The sequence below is a fragment of the Canis lupus genome, chromosome 35, assembly GCF_048164855.1.
Source record: "Canis lupus baileyi chromosome 35, mCanLup2.hap1, whole genome shotgun sequence".
Lineage (NCBI taxonomy): Eukaryota > Metazoa > Chordata > Mammalia > Carnivora > Canidae > Canis > Canis lupus.
The window spans coordinates 18367100-18381146 of record NC_132872.1 but is presented as its reverse complement, the minus strand read 5'-3'; the positions used below and the strand labels follow the sequence as shown (position 1 = coordinate 18381146).

Below are 14047 nucleotides of genomic sequence, written 5' to 3'. Positions count from 1 at the left end.
AATGTGTTATGGTAGGCCTGTTGAAAAATAGGCATTTGGTGACTTTCTGATTAAGAATATAAACATCAACATAAAATTATAGGAAAACAGAGAAGTGGGCTTTCTGAGGGATGTGACGGGGAACATGTCCTAGCCTGTGACTGAATTCTGTATGTAAATAGCTTTTTCTTCCTAAGCCACCCTTTCTGGTGCTTTATCTCTTTCAAGATAGCTATTCTCTCTTTCTCTAGCCTAGAGCAGCATGCATTTTGAGAACCATGTTAAATTAAGCTCTCCTAAAGCTAAATGTCAGGGAGTGTAAGTATTAGAGATCTTAAAATACATATTCCGTCATGAGGTAAGGGCACAGGGACCAGAGCTACCAGTACAGCTAAGCCCTTCTTTGAATAGTGGGTGCCCTATTAGTATTCATGAAGAGCATATAGATAACATCTTGACAGAGTTAAAGTTTCAACCTCAAGAGCTACTGCTTTTCAATAAGGAGTGCATTTAAAGACACTCTTTTTGCATGAATAGTGACTGAATTGCTTCTAAAAGGAAGAGTATTACTTTATTGAGTGAGATATTTTTCATTTACTCTGCAGTTTAGAATTGTCATTAGAATTACAATAAATAATAAAGATTAGCACATGTAAGGCTTTTATCTTCCAAGAATTTTAGAGTTAATCTAATTTGTCACCCGGAGTCATCAGAGATGTGCACTGGCTTGTCTGCTGTGAACTCAGACAGTGTTCGCTTCTCAGCCTCTCAGTGCTCCCTTTTGGTGTTTCCATGGCCCATTAGCTCTTTGTTCTATGGCAAATGCCCAGAGAGTCAACAGATGGAAGGCTTTACCTTACATCCCCCTTTCCTCCCTAAGCGTTTGGGCTCTTCAGTGAGGCTTCCTGGTTCTAGTACAAGCTTCTCCGCTGCCAACCGTGTGACCCTAGGCAAGGCACTTAACCCTCAGCTGCTTCACCTGGGATTCATGGTAGTACCTGCCTCAGAGGTTTCTTGTGACGATCAAATGAGACGATGGATATTATGTACAGAGCAAATACTAATTAATAAATATTAGCTGCATATGTATATTGTTTTAAAAATTATCCATAGGAGCACATCATTCTGGGAAGTTGTTTATGTGGTTAAGTGTTAGATGAGGAAGTGACAAGCCCTGCCATTTACCAGGCTCAGTGCTGCACCCTGGACAGAAAAGGAAGAAACCATGGCATCTACCCTCTAGAAGTTTGCACCCTGGGTTTTTTTTTTTCCTCCAGGGTGAGAGGGGGTTGGCATCTATAAAAGTGACATTAAGACACGGAGAGTGCCTGCCCTAATAAGATCACGTACAATTAAAGAGCATAAGAGTGACGGGTTTTTATTTAAGGTTTTTATAGAAAGCTTTGAAGGAAGAAATATGTGACCTAGGCCTTGGAGGATGAGAAAGACTTCAACAGAAAATGAGAGAATGTTAGGGTGAGCCATGATCAAAGCTGGGGTGTTTGCCAGCTTCCCTGTTGGCAAGACCCCTGTGGGAAGATAGAAGCAAAGTATGTCTTGAAAGCAGCATGACTCCCTGGAAGGAAGATTTTAAGCAGGTCAGTCTAATTTGTGTGGAACTCTAGAGCTACCACTTTGTCATTGTTTCTTTGGGGTTTTTCCTCTTCTCTGTCAACTTGAGAAAATGGTGAAGTCTTGCAGTCTCCATTGGAGTCAGGAGAGGCCTTACTTGTGGTTGGAATGTGTGGTGTCTAACACTAAGATTTTGTGGGCCTCTCCTACTTTCCTCTGTCTCACTGGGTCTGCATTTCCATTAATATGATTTGGATGGGATTTTATTGGACATTTAGGAAACAATGTAAACTCTAGAAGACCCCTGTGGCAGCATTAAATTCACGCCATGTTTTAAAGACTGAAGTGTACTGATTGCCAATGTTGTAAGACAAGATGCTGGAAAGACTGAGAGGATCTAACTCACAAAATTTATGACTGTGCCACGGAACTGTTTCTGACTGTGTATCACTCAGACAAAGGAAAGGAAACTTTCCATCTTTCTCTTTCAGTTTCAGAGTCTGGGGATTATGTCATCTGGGAAGCACATGGACCTGTTTAAATGGAAGACATGTGTTCCCTGAACAGCATCTTCGGCTGAGACAAAGCCAGCAGATGCTGCCGGTTAAAACCTATAGTCCCTCTCAAAAGCTTGTGGGGAAAGGGAGGATTTACCAACACAGAATGAGAATGTTCTGGGCGCCAGATTTTGTGCTCGGTATTAAATATAAAATGTGGGCGCCTGGGGGCTCAGTCGATTAAGCATCTGCCATCCGTTCAGGTCATAATCCCAGTGTCCTGGGATCGAGCCCCGCATCCGGCTTCCTGCTCAAAGGGGCTCCCTGTCCCTCTACTGCTCCCCCTTCATGTGCTCTCTCTAGCTGTCTGTCCATCAAATAAATATAGAAAATCTTAAAAAAAAAAAAAAAAAAAGAACATGTTCTCATGGCAGAGCTGTTACTGTTTTAACATATGAAGAGAGATCATCAAGATTAATAACTTCATAAAGAAGTAGTTCACGATAGACACAGGATTCTAAATGAGGCCTTACAGCCTCCAATGGCCATAATTTTCTTTTGTCAAGTGTGATGTTTAGTTTGTACTGTTTCTTCTGTGATATTTCTTCCTTAAACTTCTCTCAAAGTTTGACCTTAGTAAAGTCTTCATGAATGGGCTTGCTTTTGAAGAGTACATTACATGAAATTTTTTCTAATTTATCACCATGTTGACTTGTATTTAGTTCAGAACAATGATTTATCTAATTAGAGTCACTCATCTTGGCATAGGAAAGGGCACACATGGGTTGGTTTGTTATTTCAAGATAAATAAATATTCAGTATTTTGGATAAGGACCTTCAGCTTCTGTCATTTGACAATTTCAGCAGCATAATTTGATGATATTGAGTCTTTCCAGTAGAGTCCACTGATAGGTAAATAACCTGTTTTAGTTACTCTGCAGTTGCAGAATGGATGACCCCTTTTGAGTAAAGTCTGCCAGTTGCTTCATTTATTGTGTGTAGATTATTAGCTTAATTTGTCCTTGGTCAAGGACAAGAAGCCAAACTTTATAAAATGTGGGGCTTTTAGTGGAAAAATAATAACAAGTCTAGGCCTCTGTTACTATAAAAAAAATTAACAATTTTCCCTCCTCCTTATTGTTGAAATAAGATGAATGATGGACTTGAGCCTCAAAATTCTGCCTTAATTGTCTCTTCTAATTTTTCTTCATCGTTTCTTTCATTCTTCTTTTTTGTTTTCTCATTACTTCTGAGTGATAATCCAGGAGCATCATTTCCCCTGACTCTTTTCTTTCAGCAGCTTGAAAACTGACCTGTAAGGAATTAAAAAGTAATTAGACAACTATAAATTATTAAAGTATTCAGTTGAGGTATTTCGTAGTCAGTACATCAGTTATACTTTTCCTGACTCTTGTCTAAAAAGTATATTATGTCCAATTCGCTTGTGCACTTTTTCATCTTTCATTTATGCTAAAAATACTTCTTTCACTCTTACTTTGTTGTAGGCACAGTGTTGACAGTGTCCGTCTTGTTTCTTCCACGGCTCTGGGGGCTGATGGTTCTTACCTCATGCCACCTTGACCCATGTGCATGGTTACACATAGTTTTTTCAGCCCCCCTTTGTTCAGGGAAGAGTATTTGAATTCAGGGGAATGAGCAAGATGGGGGTTCATTTTGAAGCCATTTGAGTGTATAAAAACAATGAATTATCAACATTATTTAGCACAGGGGTTCATATGGTTGCTTGCTTGTAACAACCCTCACAACTAACTAATCTCGATATTCTGGTGGGCCAGGATGCTTCTGAGTATATAAAACTAAGTAGTCTTGGATTATGAAGAAAAAGAAGCCTATAGTGAAGGAGATAGAACATACTCAAATAATTGTAATTCAAGGGAACATGTCATGTCATTAGCAATATAAAGTCTAGTGGATTTCTGGGGAAGGAGAGATTAATTTGGGGGTTTTAGCAGAGACATACAGTTTCTGTAGTGGCATGTCAGCTACATGGGAAAGAAATCACATGTGAATGGGATTATTCTGAACCCCAGAGCCACATATACCATTCATTAATTCTTGATGTTATGTTTTCTCTTTGAATATTAAAATTTTATACACACACAAAAGCACATATATTTAAACAATTCACATATAATTATATTACATAATCAAAATCCTTGAGGCTAAAAGATCTATTTTTCTCTAGGCATTGGCAATCACTTTGACCTCTCCAGTTGATACATCTGCTTGATTTATAGTTTCCCATTGATTTCTTATACTATTTAAAAAATGTGTTACTTAAACAAAGATAGGATCATGATGATGGAGCAGGATGATTCTGAGCTGACCTCCTCCCATGGACACATCCAAACTACCACTGGGTATGGAACATCTCTCTCTGAAGACTTTACCTGACGACTAGCAGAACACTCTTCCACAACTAAACATAGAAAAATCCACACCGGGAAGTATAAGTGGGGCAGGGACACAATAGAGTTATCACCAACACAGAAATTCTCCCTGAGAAGCAAGGAGGTCCAGCTCTATGTTGAGCAACCACCCACCCTGGGAGCCTGCCCCAGGAGGATGAGCCCTCATAATGTCTGGCCTTAAAAGTCAGCAAGGCTTGACAACAGGTGAGCGGAGGGCTATAGCCCACTACTGCTACCACAGTAGTCATGGCAGGGCATTGCAGCCAGCTGGGCTGGGGGCCAGCCTCTTATACCAGTACACCTGCAGCTGTCAGAACCTAGCCACTACAGGAGAGTATACACAGCCCACTCAGGGGATACCCCTGGAACAGTAATGGTCATAAAGATCTTCACCAGACTTGGGAGACGAATGAGTGAGTCCAGTGAGAACTTCAACAAAGAGAAAGAAAATGCAAAAAAAGAACCAATCAGAGTTGAATACAATAACTGGATTGAAAAATACACTGGAGGGAATCAACAGCAGATTAGATGATGCAGAACAGATTGGTGTTCTGAAAGACACAGTAGTGGGTGATCTGAAAGGCATGGTGGTGGAAATCACCCCAGCTGAAAAGAAAAAGGGATTAAAAAAAATAAGGATGGTTTAAGGAGCTTTGGTTATAATATCAGGCATACTAACATTCCCATTATAGGGATCCCAGAGAAGAAGACAGAAAGAGGCAGAAAACTTATTTGAAGAAATAATAGCTGAAAACTTCACTAACCTGGAGAAGGAAACAGATACCTAGGTCTAGGAATCACAGAGAGCCCAAGACCAGACACACTCAAAGAAGTCCACACCAAGGCACATCATAACTAAAATGTCAAAAATTAAAGAGAATCTTAAAAGCAGCAAGAGAAAAGCAACTAGTTACATAGGGAAGGTGGTACCCCATATAAGACCCATCAGGTGATTTTTCAGCAGAAAAATTTGCAGGCCAGAAGGGAGTAGCATGATATATTCTCAAAGGGTTGAAAGGAAAAAACCTAAAACCAAGAATAACCTACCTGGCAAGAATACTCAGAATTGAAGGAAAGATAAAGTTTCTTAGCCAAAATTAAAGGAGTGCATAAGCACTAAATCACCCTTAATAAGAAATGTTAAAGGGACTTTTTTAAGAGAAATGGAAACAGCCATAAATGTTTTATCTCATAAAATACTGGGACCCCCGTATGCATTTAAATACCACTCAGGCAGCTCATACTGAAGTGATTAATAAACCACAAAAATAACCATTTCCTCTTCTCTCTATATAGCATTGGTATTTTTGGAAATTGTATTGCCTGTGCCAAGTTTTATTTGTAGATAGAATGAGAATTGTAAATGGTCTATCAATTCACAAGAAATCTTTGTTCCTTTATTAAGAGTATACCAAATAGGGATTCTCTGGGTGGCTCAGCGGTTTAGCGCCTGCCTTTGGCCCAGGGCGTGATCCTGGAGTCCTGGGATCGAGTCCCATGTTAGGCTCCCTGCATGGAGCCTGCTTCTCCTTCTGCCTGTGTCTCTGTCTCTCTCTTTCATGAATAAATAAATAAAATCTTAAAAAAAAATATATACCAAATAACTAATTCCATTTAGAGTTTTCAGTAACTTATTATATCCTTGAGGGAGCCACACAAATCATATAATTGTTTCAGGTATTCAGCAGAAGTTTCTTGCTGAGAAGACAGTATGTCTCCCTCCTTCCTTTGACTAGACAAAGCTTTTCATAAATTGATGAAGATTTTTATCAAAATGAAGATTTTTACTTTAGCACAAGGAGTAATCTGAATGTTTATCAATAATGGAATGTTTGAGTAAATTGCAATACAATTTTATTTTGGAATATTCTATAGTTATTACAAAATGGAAACCGTCAAGGTGTATGAACTTTAAATGAGCATGATCTTTGCACATTAAAATTTCTAAATGGCTATGTTTACCAGTATATTTGTATATTAAAAAAGTTACACAACGGGACGCCTGTGTGGCTCAGTGGTTGAGTGCCTGCCTTTGGCTCAGGGTGTGATCCCAGGATCCAGGATCGAGTCCACGTCATGCTCCCTGCATGGAGCCTGCTTCTCCCTCTGCCTGTGTCTCTGTCTCTCTTTCTCTCTGTGTCTCTCAGGAATAAATAAATAAATTCTTTTTTATTTTTGAAGTTACACAATGATATAGTCCCTAAGGATATGTAAAAATTGGTCAAAGGATAGGCAAAACAGGTTAAAGGGGCATGATTATTAACAGAAGAGAATTCAGAAATAGATTTATACACGTATAGTAATTTAGTGTAGGATAAAAGTGGCATTTCAGAGGAGTGGGGGAAGATGTATTATTTGATAAATAGCTTTTAATACTACTTGGCTAGTTATTTGGGAAGAAAAGAATAAGATAGACCGTGATCTCCTTTATCAGAAGCAATTACAGATTGGTCAAATATTAAAATTCTTTTTCATAATGAAGTCATGCGGTTTCTAGAAGGAGTTGTTAGTGATTTGTTTTGAAATGAGGAAGACTCTAAGCATGACCCAAAGTCTGTAAACAATGAAGGACAGAGAGGATAAATTTGCCTATGCCATATTGTTTTAAAGGCTTCAGAACTGGATGAAACTAGAAACTGTGAAATCCCAGTTTTAGCAATGTGACATAAAAAATTTATTGATATCACTTTACAAGCATTTGGACAATGCACACTTACAGTGACCCAAAAGGCTACTGTTATGTGATTTTAGCAACTGTGTTTATGTTTGTAACTGTCACTGTGAACCATTTAATTGATAGCACTTTGTTGTCTTATTATTTGAGTATTTGCTTGAGTATGTATAAACAATACTTTGGATATTGTTACTTGAATGAATGAGAACTGTTAAACTAGGGAAAAAAATGAGAGAATGCATGTAAGAAACTGACATGTTGGGCAGCCCAGGTGACTCAGTGGTTTAGCGCTGCCTTGAGCCCAGGGTGTGATCCTGGAGACGCGGGATCGAGTCCCACGTCAGGTTCCCTGCATGGAGCCTGCTTCTCCCTCTGTTTGTGTCTCTGCCTGCCTCTCTCTCTCTCTCTCTCTGTCTCTCATGAATAAATAAATAAAATCTTTAAAAAAAAAAAAAAGAAACTGACATATATAATTTACCTCTGGGCTGTGGGGCTGGGTGTGATGGAGAACAGAAACCTCATTTTCTGTTATTTTCACCTTTATAATATGAATGTATATTGTTTTTATCATTGAGGAAGAAACTTTTTTTTTGTTTTTAAGTGAAAAGTAACTTAGAATTTTGGGCTTCTGAAAGACTTTATCACATTCATAAGCTGGCTACTGCTTAGCTATTTCAACCAGCCACCTATTAGGGAAAGAGCAACAGCAAAAATCCAAGACGTTTGATTCTTACAAAGTATTCATTTTCCTTAATAATGCTCCAAGCTCGGATATATCATAGTGTAGAATGCAAATTTCATGAAAATTTTTGTACTAAAAGAGGAGCCATTGGACAGTATATGGAGGGCTGCCCCTGGGATCACCTCTTCTCCCCTGGGAGCCATTCTTCTGCTGCACTACTGGGAAACCCTACCCATGAGTAAAAGTGAACAGGTGACAGTAACTTGTAATCATCCTGCTGCTTTTATTTGGGTTTTGAATTCTGAAGTTATGGAGTGGAAGGAAGTAGATTTCATAAAAGGCAAATTTTATTAGCTCCATTTAGCCAAGTAAAACTGAATGTTTGATGATGTACTTAGAATGCGTACTGAATCCAGTAAATGCCTGAGCTGGTAGATACTTTAGTCATTAAAACTATAATCCAATTAAGGCTAAGGAAGCTAAATAAACAAATTTTAATCAAATGTACTTTGATTTCTGTTTCTCTCCCCCTTTTCCTTTACCACAGGTCACAGTAATGAAAGGCAGTAATAGAAATAAAGATCATTCAACAGAAGGAGAAAGGGCTGGAAAGCGACCAAAACGAAAGTGTCTTCAGTGGCACCCACTGCTAGCAAAGAAACTGCTGGACTTTTCAGAAGAGGAGGAAGAGGAAGACGAAGAGGAAGATATTGATAAGGTAACGCCTCTGTTTAATAGAGAAGTTCTGAGTTTTGAGAAAGGACAGTCGTCACATATGAGGAGAAAGATGCATTTCTACAACTGGGCATAACTTGCATCCTATTTAACTGCTCAGTTTACCTTGTTATTCCAGATATTGATGACTCCTGAAGTCTCTGTACTTCCTAATAGCTAAGACAGAAACAGACCCTTCTTAGATAGTGTCTCTGTCAATTAACTGATGATTTTCAGGTAGTTTCATACACAAATGCAGTGGAGATGGCGGGGGATTCATAAAATCTGTTGTGCTCACCTGGCATCTACTCTGTTGCCCCTGGGGCTTCTCTCCCCAGCTTCAGCTTAGCTCTGCCTCTGTAGGCAGCCTCAGAGCATCTCAGGGCCTCATCTCTGACACCTTCATGGCATCTGGCAGTTGGCACCCCCAGCAAGCCTCCTTGGTCCTTCGGTCCTCCATGTCCCCTTCTCTTGTGTCACGCTTGAGCAGCCAGCTCTTATTTAGAAAGTCACACATTCCTCAGAGTCTTGGCATAACGGGTTCCTCCTCCTCCTCCTCATTCAGCTCTCAGGACAAAGGCTACCTTCCCAAAAGGTGGGATCTCATCGTCGCAGGTGTCCCTCCCAGCCAACACGTTCCATGTCCAAGGATTTCTTTCCTGGCATTTACCATTTAACTTGTGTTTGGCTGTCTACTTGTGTATGTCTGTCTTGTCAGACTAGATATGAGCTCAGTAAGAGCAAACTCTTGCCCATCATGTCTTCCTCTTGTTCCTTGGAATCTGGAGTGGTGCATATAGCCAGTATTGAATAGATACTGGAAGAATCAATGAGTACATTCTCTGTGTCACTACAACTTTTATAAACATGTTTTTAGTGTTCTTCAGACCTCGGATATCCATTCCGTCTTTTGTTTGAGGCTTTGATCAGCCTCTAAGAAACCATTTTTTCTCTTTTTCCTGTTTCTCAGATGTCTTACCCTTTACGGTCTCTCTCACTGTTGACCTTTTTCTCCTCTTTTACAGAGAAAACAGAGGCCACCAGAAGTGACTCCCGTCAGCCTCCTCTATTCACCTGTACACTTATTTCACTCCTTCCCCATCTTTACTTCCTCCTCTCCTTTTTCAGAGAAACCACTGTTATTAATTCTGTTTGAAGAATCTGCCAAGTTTATCCTGAATTGATCTTCCTGGTACATTTGCACCTGCCGGTCCTGTGGTCCCTGAAGTGGTCTCCTACTCCCCTGTGTCTGTTCCAGGATTTGTTTCTCTCCCAGCTGCACCTTCCTAGCTTCTTTCAGTTGCTGCTCCCCTATTCTGCCCTCAAGTATTGGTATTCCCTGGGCTTCTTAATTTCTCTCTCCGTCCTGGACCTTTCTCTAAACTCTGCACTCTCAATTTTGACTATTTACTGGACATACCTACTTAGATCTCAAATCAGAACCTCGGTTTGAATGTGTTCTGAGTGAAGCTTTGAACCCCATTGTCTGGCATCCCCCTTCCTCAGTAGGGGGGAATCCCCAGCTCGCAGGTGGATAAGACCAGAGGCCTTGTCTGTTTTCTTTTGCTTGCGTCTCCTACCCATCCATCAGCAGATTCTCAGCTGCCCCTTCTCCAGGTGTTCTCAGCTTGACTCCTCCCTCACAAGGTCCCCACAGCCTTCAGCTGACCCACACCTCCACCCCTGCTAGTGCACATTCTAGCATGTTCCATCTCTCCCCTTGGCCTTTCCAAAATCTGTTCCCAACAGAGCAGCCAGAGGCATCCTTTCAAATTTATTTGTATAGAGGCTGTGCCGCCCTTCTGCTTCACGAGGGTGGGGAATTCACACTCGGGGCACTGCCTGGTCCCTGTCAGCTGCCCAGTCCACAGCTGTTGGAGTGAAAGAATGAAGTGATGGAACTCCCTCCTCTCTTCAGTCCACACTTGGTGATCTCCTCCACTTTCTTAGCCTGGCCGCCTTTGTACTCATGCCTCCGTTCATGATTATCACAGCCAAGACATCACTGCTGAGAACCACCTCAAGTTTAGCCTACCTGATACCGATCTTTCTGCTCCCCACCCAGTCTAATTTCTCTCATCTGAGAAAAAGCATTCTCTGTTGTATACAAAGAAATCCTGCCGCTGAAGCTAGGAACACTCTTCCTTTAAAAAAAAAGAAAAAAAGATTTATTTACTTACTTTAGAGAGAGTAGGGCAGAGGGAGAGGGAGAGAGAGTCTTAATCAGACTCTACACTGAGTACGGAGCCCGACCCCATGGGGCTCTATCCCACGATCCTGAGATCACCACCTCAGCCAAACTCCACTGACTGCACCACCCAGGTGTCCCAACACTCTTCCTTTTTTAACCATAAAATCCAATTGCATAGCAGCTCTCTTGGTTCTCCCTCATAAATAAATATTGTCTCTTTTCTAACTTTTCCCTTCTCCTCATTATGGCCTTGGTTCAGCCTTCTCCTTTCTTACCTGGACACCTGGAACAGTCTTCAATGGTTCCTCTAGTTTGGGTTGCTAATAGTTTTGCTATTATAATTCATGCTCAACACTGATGACAGGAGTTATCTTAAAATACAGGTCTAGTGATGTCTTTCCTATGCTTAAAACCACCCATGGGTTCACCATCCAGCTGTGGTTTCTATAACCTGGTCTGGTACTAGTGTTGATTTGTGACAAGGTATTACTTGGCCCCTGGTGAAAGAAAAATTGAAGTCTTCATAGAGTTTTTCACTTCTTTATAATTTTATTTACTCGTTTGTTTATTCACTTGGTTAATTTAATGAAATGATTGTAACATTAAGTAGTAGTTGAAAACATTTTTTTGATGCCCATATTTGGCAAATAAATAATTTGGGTAAAAATATGATAACCTATATTGGTCCCCTCAAGGATTTGTTTTTTGTTTGTTTGTTTTTTATACAATCTGAAACTACTCATAGGATTAAATGACTGTTTTTTTTAATAAGACACAGCACATTCCTCATGAAGTATGTCCATAGCTATGTCTACAACCTCATGTCCTGGGTCCCTGGTCTAAACTTGTATATATCAGCGCTCTTGAAGTATATATCAATCAGTGGTCATAGAGCTTCAATCCTTTTTAGTTTTCTGTGTCTCCCCATTGACTACCTGACACATTCTGAGTCATCTTTTAGAATTTAGCTCAGACAACACATTTTCTAGGGATACTTCAGTGTGTTTCCATCCATCCGCTAGAGCTTCATTATCACGCTGGTTCCTTTTAATATGAGCATACTGCTTTTTAATTCATTAACTTTTGTCTTTCTTCCCTCCCCAAACAGTAAGCTTCTTGGTCCAGGATCTTGTCTTATTTATCTTTTTTTCCAGCTCTTGGCTTGAGTTTTATAATTTAGTAACTGAATCAAGAGTTATTCTTCTCTGAAGGGAAAATATAATTACTTCCTAAACCTACATAATATACTTTTTATGCCTTGATTTTTCTATAGCTACTTAGGTTCGGAATGCTAAATAAATATTCTTTATTATTTAGCATTCAAAATGCTAAATAAATATTCCTTAAAAATGCACATCATTGTTAATGATTGTATACATAATGAGGAGACTAAATCTGTAGCCTTCACTCCCAATAATAATCTCTAGTGTATTTCTAAATCATATAGCTATGACTTTAAGATTGTTCCACTGTACTGTGTTGTTTGAAGATAATTGATGGTTAACTAAATGCATCTGCAATACTTAATTTAAACTTTTAACAGCTTTTTAAAAATACAAATTGGATTAAGCTAGTGATTTGTCCTAGAGTATCTGTAGCAGTTTCCCAATAAACATGTTACAAAAGAACATGGTTGCCTTACGGTAGTGGTTCTCAGAATGTGATCTTCAGACGAGCAGCACCTGGGAACTTGTTAGAAATAGAGATTCTGGGCAGCCTGGGTGGCTCAGCAGTTTAGCACCGCTTTCAGCCCAGGGCATGATCCTGGAGACCCAGGATCGAGTCCCACGTCAGGCTCCCTGCTTCTCAACCTCTGCCTGTGTCTCTGCCTCTCTCTTTCTCTCTCTGTCTCTCATGAATAAATAAAAATCTTTAAAGAAAAAAAAAGTCTCTGGAAGACTCTGACAAAAAAAAAAAAAAGAAAGAAAGAAAGAAAGAAATAGAAATTCTTAAGGCCCACTCTAGCAGATATACCGCATTGCAAACTCTGGGAATGGGACCTAACAATCTCTGTTTTAACAAGACCTCCAGGGATTCCACTGCCCACTCAAGTTGAAGAACTAATGCTCTATTATATGATGCAGACTAACAACTACCTCAGTCCTTCTTGATTTTAGCTATGAAACAAGAAATTAAAGAGATAGTTTTAGTCAGCCTTCTGGACTTCTTTTCATGGTTGCACTTTTTCCAAGAAATAGCATAGGATCATATTTAACAATTTGAATGTACTCTGAGATTCTGTGATCAAGAAGTATCAGCAGCCATGCGCAGGAAGTAATGTAAGAGATTAGACGCAGAAAGACTAGGCTAGAGCATTGGAAATAATTACACATATGGAATGGGCAGGACCAGAGCTTTGTAGAAGTCCTCAAAGATGTCTAATTGAATGAAATGCTTAGGAAAGGGAGGATTCGGAATTGAATTTGAAGGTTTAAGCCAGTTGAATTTATTCGTATTATCATAGCATTTCACTAAACAAGAAAGGTTGGGCACCTGGATAGCTCAGTGGTTAAGCATCTACCTTTGGCTCAGATCATGATCCCTGGAGTCCTGTGAACCAGTCCTGCATCAGGCTCCTCAGAGGGAGCCTGCTTCTCCCTCTGCCTGTGTCTCTGCTTCTCTGTGTGTCTCTCATGAATAAATAAAATCTTTAAAAAATAATAAAATAAGAGAAGTTGATATTTATGAAGTTGAAAATTTATTATATAGTTTCTTCAAATTACTACTAAGGGTCTATTTTGATTTTTACAGTGGGAGGCTCCCCTTGTGCATAAAACACTGAATAGTCTATATTAAATTTTTATTACCTATTATTTTGTTACACATTTTCATATTAACTGTAGAAAAGGACTTTCCAAAGAGGAGAAACAACTAATATTCAAGGATTTTTTTTGTGAATGTTGTTAATCTGGAGACCCATATGTCACTGAGTAGATTTATTTATTTACTGAGGAGTTAGTTAAGTACCGATGTTATATACCAGACATTGAGCTAGATGCTGTGGTTGTAAAAGTAAAAGAGCTTTTGTCCTCAAAGAGCTCACTGTTTAGTAGGGGAAAAATGTAAGCAATCAGAACACGATAATAATATATGCTGTATTAGAGATATGCATAGGTTGCTATAGAAACTCAGCAGAATAAGCAACTAAGCAAGTTGGTTACCAACCACTAATAGTGGTTGATGATTAATTTTTTTTCTACTTTGTGAGTTGTTTAAATGAAGCTAAGAAAAAATACAATTTGAGAACCAAAAGTAACTTAAAAGCAAAACTGACCAGGATGTGTTAAACATCTGGCTTTTGTTTTG

The 14047-nt window shown here is 39.4% G+C and overlaps 1 protein-coding gene across 14 annotated transcripts in view; it reads left to right on the top strand.

Moving 5' to 3' along the window:
- The window catches only part of BBX (BBX high mobility group box domain containing), a 271116-nt gene that overhangs the window by 161923 nt on the left and 95146 nt on the right, over positions 1-14047 (top strand). For all 14 annotated transcript variants that reach the window (XM_072811926.1, XM_072811931.1, XM_072811930.1 and 11 more), the window contains one exon: positions 8384-8554. In XM_072811926.1, the coding sequence (XP_072668027.1) occupies positions 8393-8554 (162 nt within the window). In that variant the 5' untranslated portion in view covers positions 8384-8392. The remainder of the gene's footprint in view (positions 1-8383; positions 8555-14047) is intronic.